This window comes from Pithys albifrons, chromosome 8 (genome assembly GCF_047495875.1).
Source record: "Pithys albifrons albifrons isolate INPA30051 chromosome 8, PitAlb_v1, whole genome shotgun sequence".
NCBI classification, from domain to species: domain Eukaryota; kingdom Metazoa; phylum Chordata; class Aves; order Passeriformes; family Thamnophilidae; genus Pithys; species Pithys albifrons.
In genome coordinates this window covers 17,124,171-17,132,460 of record NC_092465.1, presented here as the reverse complement: position 1 = coordinate 17,132,460, position 8,290 = coordinate 17,124,171, and the positions used below count along the sequence as shown (strand labels likewise).

The 8,290-nt window shown below is 40.8% G+C and overlaps 1 protein-coding gene across 2 annotated transcripts in view; it reads right to left on the bottom strand.

The window, feature by feature from the left end:
- Window positions 1–953: 953 nt before the first annotated feature.
- LOC139674889 (unconventional myosin-X-like) overlaps window positions 954–8,290 on the bottom strand; it is a 98,218-nt gene continuing 90,881 nt past the window's right edge. For both annotated transcript variants that reach the window (XM_071561843.1, XM_071561842.1), the window contains 6 exons: window positions 7,951–8,158; window positions 7,043–7,179; window positions 6,736–6,856; window positions 4,768–5,217; window positions 3,799–3,990; window positions 954–3,224 (listed from right to left, as the gene is read on the bottom strand). In XM_071561843.1, coding sequence (XP_071417944.1) covers window positions 3,111–3,224; window positions 3,799–3,990; window positions 4,768–5,217; window positions 6,736–6,856; window positions 7,043–7,179; window positions 7,951–8,158 — 1,222 coding nt within the window. In that variant the 3' untranslated portion in view covers window positions 954–3,110. The remainder of the gene's footprint in view (window positions 3,225–3,798; window positions 3,991–4,767; window positions 5,218–6,735; window positions 6,857–7,042; window positions 7,180–7,950; window positions 8,159–8,290) is intronic.

The window sequence follows — 8,290 nt, the reverse complement described above, 5'->3', positions numbered from 1 at the left end:
ACCCTGATATGGCAGAGAAGTGCTGTGTCACAAGAGGGATATTCAGGAGAGAGAGGAGTCCTGCAGCTGGGTTTGGTTTTGACACCCTCCATCCAAACAAGCAGTAGCTGCCTGTGTGTGACAGAAGGCTTCCTAAGCAGAAAGTAAGCAGAGCCATTGTGGTTTTGGAATCTGACAGAAAAGAACGTAACAGCTGAGGGAAGAAAAGCAACTGCTGCAGTAAGCAGAGGCAGTTCCAGCCTCAAATAAAGACCTGGAAAGTCTGTGCAAAGTGATAAAAGATAGATAAAAAAGAATCTTTGAAGAGTTAGACATTAAATTGCGTAGACAGATCTCCAGGGTCCCAAGGCTCTCAGACCATCTCGCCAAGGGATATAGGAGAATATGATTATGGGGATTATGCATCACTGCTTTGTTTCCATACCTGTGCTTGTATTGAGGGAATTTTTGTCTGCTAGTGGGATGGTCTGTCTGTCTTGCTGCCCCCAGTCCTGAATTATTACTTCAGTGACACCAGCTTTTAGGTGAGTGGCCAGGTCATACAATTGTGAGAGAAGTGCAGATGGCAACTTATTTGAGCTAGGGGTGATTTTTTGTTATTAGTGACTTTGGAGGTGCTGAAGAGAAGGGATGCTGCAGACTGGGCCTTGGGAGATGATTCACTCCTTTTGCTGCTTTCACCACAGTGGCCATCTCTGAACCACTGGACCATCTACCACTGACCAAAGATGTGACTCATCCCCAGAGAGAATGGCAGAAGCTGCGAGTAAACCTTCCCTGTTGTGGCAGCAAACTATTTTCTCCCCAAAGGCAAAATTTGCTTCTGTGAGGAAGGTTTGTTGTTATCTTCATGCAGGTGATGCCTACTTTTCACTTTCAAGTTCTGAGTGTTAAGATTTCTAAGTAAACACCTGAGCATTGGGCACACAATGCCCGTGAGTGAATGGAGCCTGTGCAATCCAATAATTTATTAAACTTTCATCTTGTAAAGCCAGTTACAAATTAAAAAAGACAGAAGAAGGAATTCTGTAATAGAAATGAACAAAGTTACAACAAATAGTAGTGGGAGTTATGTTTCAAGTGGGTTCAAGCTGCCTGCAGCAACCCAAGAGCCAGAACACAAAGCCAGTGCAGTTAGAACAGGGATAATCAAGGCTAGTCTGATACATCAGAGATCAAGATAGTGTACAGTCCAAGACAGTGCTGCTTTTCAGGTTGCCTCTGCATTCCTGTTCTTTCACTTGTGACCTGGTCATCTCTTTATTCCTTGTGTTTATAGGATCTTTCAGTAAAGCTATTTAAGGCAAAACTCCAGTTGAAGTATGATGTACAGCAGTGGCTATCCTCTCAGGCTGTGTGGCAAGTGCATGGAGTGTTTGCACATGCTGCAGTGTAGTGGAAATGAGAGAAAAGCATGGATTATGTACAGTGTTTCTTCTTGTACTGTCAACCTCAAAACTACAGTATTCTGTGACACAGCGTTAGTGATGTGGCACAATTTGATGATGAATTGAAATGGAACCTGTTGCATACTGATCCTTGCTTTTATTTTCTATGAAATTTCTATTTCATGGCTAATAGGCTTCAGCTGCTGCTACTTCTGTAATGGAGACAGCCAATTTTAAATGTGAACAAGGCCCACATCACATACAGATCTGTAGTTTCATTAAGAAACAGGATGGGCCTTTGCATTTTGGGATCTCAGGACTGGACAAGAGTCACAGAAAATGGCTCACCACCAGGTTTGTTGTTTGCTAATGCAACTAATTTATGACGTGACTGATACTGAATATTGTTTTAGACACTGAAGTCAGGTTTCTGAGGTCAAGAGACTGAAGATGACTGTCATTTTCACGGAGAGGAAAGAAATTCTGCTTCTTCAAATTGCAGGTGGCTATAAATACCTGCAAGAAGCAGTTGTTTTGGCAAAACAGCATTGTTTTCAAGTTCTGATGAGGACAAGGGATCTAGAGGACTCTGGAAGGGAATTTGGGGTTCTGTGATGCGAGCAATTCCTGTTAGAAGTTGGAGGTGGATGACAGGTTTGGTATCTGCTTACAGTAGTACAGAGGAAGGGAAAATCTTGCCTTTAACAATTTATCCATGCACCTATTCACTCAGGAGGAAACAGATCAGTTTAAACTAAAGTTCAGGGACCCTAGTAATCCTGAAATTCCATCTGGAGAAAGAAGAATCTAAACACAAATGGGCTGGTCAACATAAACCTCCAACCTCCATCTAATACCTGGGGTTTGTGAAGAGCAGCTCTTCTGGAATTGCTCCTAAAACAATCTCACCTCCTGGGTTGTACATGGGAAAGGCAATCATTATTTTTTAGGCAATAGGTGCTGCTTGTAATGTACCCAAAATGGCACCTAATGACCTATTTCAGTGGTGCTAGTCTCAAAGATTTTCTCCTATGCTGGAGTATTTAGTAGTTTAGCTGAAAGTGCCACTTTTATAGTCATGTACCTTTGAACTTTTATTGGAAGGTAAAGAATCACCTTGGGTGGTTTTATTTGTTTCTTTGTTTAATGCTATCTCATGTAGGATTTGACCTCTCAGTTGGACCACTTGGCTTCAATTACACAAAGGCATTTTCTTTTAAGACCAGATCAGATAATTATATAGCCTGAATAAAAAAAAAATCCACAGTGACTTATATTTTAGATTTGCTTGCAAAATAAATATTCTTTTAGCAGACCATGCTATGATCACATGATCCCAGATGTTCAAAATTCAGAAGGAAGCTTAAGTCTGTCCTCTGTCGTGCAGAAATGATTCTTGCAAATTCTTCTGCCAGTATGACAGGTAATGGTGAAAGCAGCAGAGAGGACATGGAGAAGAAGGAGGATGCTTCTGACTTTGCTTTCTTTAAGGTACATTGTTCATCAAACAAGCAAGAGGAAAACAAGTTTTGGGTCATTAGTATTTAACAACAGTTGTTACTGTTAAATGTCTTTGGACAGAGGTGCAAATCCTATAGTACTGTAGGTGTCACTTCAGATTTTAAATACAGTAGTCAGTTGAATTCTTGAAAAACATCTTTGCTACACTTGTGCTGACAAGTTGCAAATACTAATCACTAAACTGCTGCCAGTTCATTCATATCACCTAGTCCAGGTGCTTGCGTGACTGTCCACGCTGGTGGCTGATTTGACACTGCAGCGTTTCTTCACAATCATGTTGATGTATGCTTTCATGATCTTTATTATCTCGCCCACCTGGAGAGAGAATACAGTAAAAGAGGATAAGCACATCAAAAACCTCAGTCTGTTGAGGCATACAGGACATTTTGGCGAAAAAGATTCCCCTTGTCCAAAGCTATGGCACAATAAATTTTGCATGCAATACTAAATGTGAACATGACAGTAAGAAAAGAAATGCTTGGCTAGTTTGTGTTCTGTTGTAGCAACACGTAAAAAGATTTTTAGCTCAAAGAAAAGCAACTTCAGTGCTACTTTTTTTTTTCTTTTTTGAGTTCGTAAATTCCCCATTCATCTACTGGAAGGGAATGAAAAAACCAGGCACACTGACAAGCACCCAAAACTGGAAATGCTCAATGCACTAGAAGACCATTCAACCTCCTTTGCTTTCTAACCAGCATAATTTTTTTCTGTTTATCCCTGTATTCAAGAAGAGGTATCATGCCCTTTAGGTTTAGGCTCCCTTCATCTTTTCCTTTGGCTGCCTAGTCCATTAGTCAAGAGTTCTTGCACAGAAACCTATCTATTCCTGGGAGCTTAACTGAAGTGGCAGTAAAACTGCACATACAGTAAATCTTGCGCTTTCTCATACCTGGGATGTTTCAAAGAACATTTCTCTCTCATCCACTGTAATTTTGAAGGTGTTAGGCTGTGGTGCTCCAAAGAAAACAATGTGCTCATACTGGAAAGTTTCTAGTGGTTTAGAATCCCCTCGTTTGTAGACAGACACATTCTCTGTGCTGACTCCAAGCCAGAGATCATTGGGGAATCCACCCTCCTTGCACTGCAGAAAGAGAAACATGACATCTTGCATAAATGAAGTGGAGGATCAAATAATTTTGAAATCAAGGAAAAGCCCTCTGTTCCTGGTTCCTGTAGGACATTTCAACTCTTCACTCAATACAAAAAATATGATGTCTGCATAAGGTATGTTGGAGCACTTCTGCTGCAAAGATTCATAAATTACATGACTACAACTAAAATACTAGTTGAGCAGTAAATAATTGTTCTCATCACATTTTGAAGTGATGCAGCAAGTCAATATTCCCCTTCTTATTTTACAGATAATATAATGAGTGCAAGCAACATCCCACGGTGATCCACCTAGGCAGGAACAAAACTGATAAAACTGTGGATTCATACTCTAGCAGTTTGAGCAAAATGCTTTAAGTGACCCAGTCTGTGCAGTTTCTGTTGTACACTGCTGCAGAACAGGACTGCACTTTTTGCTGGTAAGGATGACAGATCTTCATTTTACTTTTGCTTTCACTAGCCACTACTTTCTTAACCCCTCCCCTTCCCCAAATCCATTGTTATTCTAATGAAGCAGAAACCCATTGTCTCCCTTCACTTACCAGAATGCCCCAGCTTGCTTGCTCTGTGCTCTTTGCTCACAACTCTTGGTATGTGGTATTGCATGCTTACCCTGAGTTTGCTAAGGGAAAATGCACCCAGTTCCCAAAATTCCCTTCGCTGCTGAGCAATGTGATACACACAGCTCTATCTGTTCTCCAGACTGATGCCTTTCCTTGGCTGTAGCTACAGTTTATACATTGCTCACCTCAACATCAAAGAGTGTTGAACCGTAACCTGGCCACTCCTTTACAATGGACATGTATTTCACCATGGCCTGATGCTGAGAGAGTCCCTGCAGCTTGGTCCATTTCTGTGCTATGCTTGCCCGAGCAGCTGAAAGCTCTTCCTTCACCCACATCTCCATCATCTGCTCCTCCTCTACCTTCTGCTTCTTTACAGACCCTGTCTTGAAGCTACGTTTCAATGTCCCTTCAAGGAAGCTGGTCCGTCTCCTCTCCAGAGTATGACTGGTAGTACCACTGCTCTTTGTTGAGTGCAGTATTTTGGATTTCAGTCTGTTAACTGGGTAGATTCCATCAAGGGTCCAACTTATTTTGGAATAATCTCCATGAAGATACTGCAGCCGTAGAGCTGCTAGGCGCTGCAGAGTGTCCTCTGGTGCAGGAAAATGACCATCTATGAGGCTTTCATGAGCCTACAAACAAACAGAAAGTCCCCCAAACTCATTAGAAAGCAGAAGCACATTTATTCTCAGCTGGGTTCATGTACGGATTCCTATGGTGTCCGCCAATCCTAGCAGGAAAGACGTAATTCAGGAGGTCAGAGCAGACATTGTAATAAATAAGTTAAAGTCTGCAACTCGTTAGTGCGGGGGGGGGAACACCCCTTTCTGCAAGCCTAGACAGGACAAAGATCTCTGAAGGGCTCCTACCCCATACAGAGAGTCCTACAATAAAGATGTTTAACATCTGGAACAGATAGGAGAGACTGGAATTGAGGCAACTTGATTTTGTGCTATACCAGCTACAGCTCCTCTGTGGAGATTATATTCAACATCAGACTTAGATTAATAAATTCAAGAGTCTCAATCTCAGTTTCATTACACAAAAGCACCTCCCACCTCCTCCTCTTTCACCCAATGTCCCCCCCTTGTTTTCTTGCTTCCCATTGTCTTTTTCTGTTAAATCTATTTAAGAGGGGTTTGCAACATCCATCTAATGTCTTGATAACATTTACTCTCCTACTGCTACTTCTTTTTGTCAACTGAAGCCTTGTAGACTGAAACCCTTGTCAACAGGGAGTCTGGTACAACGGAGTTTCCACAGAGCCCTGGGATGTCTTGTTCCCAACTGTTTTCTACACATTCTGTAGTTGACAATAATTAATGTTAATTTCAAGAAGGGAACCACTGTCTGTGTGATGAATATGACATCCATTTGACTATCGGTGAGTTTCAGTCTTCATGATTCTGACATTAACACATCTTTAATAATTTCACCAGCTCTAATTTTATGAGGCAAGGTCAGTGTTCATTAGAAGTCATACAGATGAGACAAATCACACAGCTGGGTGCTCCAGTCAGTTTAGTTTTATATCCCTAACTGCAAGGCTCTTCCATAACAGTGTGAGTGTGATCTCTGATCCAAGCAACAAGATTTGCTGTGGAGTACAGTAACTTAAAAACCAAAAGACTACTCTAAAGATAAACACTGTCAATTACATTCTCTTTTCCTTTGTCTGTAGTACTTTTCTACTGCCTGTTAATCAAAAGAAATTGCCAAAAAGAAAGGTTTCATAGTTAATTCTGGTAACATCCCAAGATGTGCTGCTCTTGTAAGCTGATTTGCAGATAGTTATATTTTCCAGTTTACATTTATGTTCTGTGTAGCAAGCAGCTTTTAATGATTCTTCTGGAATCATTATCCAAATTCCTATGTGTTTTAAAATTAAAGTATAAAAACATTTCATTATCATTGGTCTTGCGGTTTTGTTGAAGCCTTTGCTAATATTTCTTGCTTTTGTTCTAATACTTCTCTTTCCTAGAGAACTCTGCAATGCATCTGCTAAGGTAGAGTCCAGGCAAAAATCCAAAATACTGATTCTTCTGTTCCAAACAACATTCCCACTTCTAATGAAAAGTAGGCCCGTTTTCTGTATACTGCTGTGCTTCTGCCACCCTGGAAACCAAATAATTCTCCTAAAGTGAGCTTACCTGCTCAAACATGAAGGCAAATTCCACCCCATCTTTGGGAACATTCTCAATATCTAAGAAGCAATAAAGCTTAAAATACAGTTGCCACTGTCCCTCCTCTTCTTCTTCAGAGCCAGCAAGTCTGTAGTGTATGAAAGAAAATGAGAAGGGAAAAAGAAGAATAAAAGGAATAATAAAACAGGAAGGGAGAAGCACCACGATACTGGGGTGTCCACAGTGCAACTCACAATCTGAAGGCAACTTTGGATTCTGAAATCCAGAATTACATCCAACTAAGAGTTAAAGGTTTTATGAAACATTCTTCTACCTCTCAAACTTGGCCAAGATATCAGCCACAATCACCCGACTTTCCACAGCATGATCAACCTGCTGATTATGTTCAAAGAGTGCAAACATATTTCGGCTGTCCTCCATTGCTAAACCTCGGATCAGCTTTTCAACCACCTGAAAAATAGGAGAGAGACAGATCACACAGTAGGGTATTACGCACACTTTCACAAGGAAGAATCAGTAGCTGTTCAGGACAGTCATTATTTCACACATCTCCATCGCATTTCTCCCTTAATTACGTCATTTTCAGATTAAAGAATACTAAACCTGAAAGGTCATTCCCTGTAAGGAAGTCATTACTTATATTTGATCATCCTTACTTTTCTTCTCTCAGCCTTTTCAATCTCCCCTTTTAAAAAATTTACCGTTTTTAAGAAGGGGGAATTAGAACTCTGCATTAGTATAGGCACATAGTGGATTCAGATGTCATGATGACATTCTGAGCTCCTCTAATAATAATTCCACTTTTTCCTGTTTAGCCCTTATGTTGTCACAGACATGACTACTGCAACTTGGAATCTAGCTACTGACTTGCCAATGCGTAAGTCACTGGTAGAATATCCCTTTCAGAAGGTTTCCATTAGGAGTGGGAATTTCTACTTGTCCAGAAAACTGAGCTGAGCAAGTCTTCAGAATTAATACCTTTCCAATGGGCAGAACACCACAAGCGTTTAGATTTTGCAATGCAATTGTCAGAGGGTATTTTACAACCTGAGTACTGACATTGTAGAATAACCTGAACTTTCCTCAGAGATACAAGAAAAAAGTTATAATTAAAAAATAAAAAGAGAAACTGGAGATGAATGGGAAAAAAGTGTCTCTGCAACTGACCCACCGTCCAGACACAGATGTGCTCACATCTGGTTAATGCTACTAATGCATTACCTCTCCAGCGCTGGTGTGGGAGTTGATGGTTATTTTACAGGAGCCGCCGCCATGACAGTACACTGTTGTGGTCATTTCTTCACGGGCGAGAAGAGCCTGTATTTCCTCCTGGGAGGGCACAAACTCCCTTGTTTTTGTTCTCTTCAGGGAGTCACTTATGAATTGTGCATACCTGTCTATTTCTGAGTCTGGAAAGAGGTCTTTCACCCTAATTGTAAAGAGAAGCAAAAAAACCCCATTACACAGTGAACCACACATTACCGTAAAACTTGTAAGAGTTCGGTAGAGATATTGATGTCAAGTGCAACCACAGGAAATACAAGCTTAATTCCTAAACCAT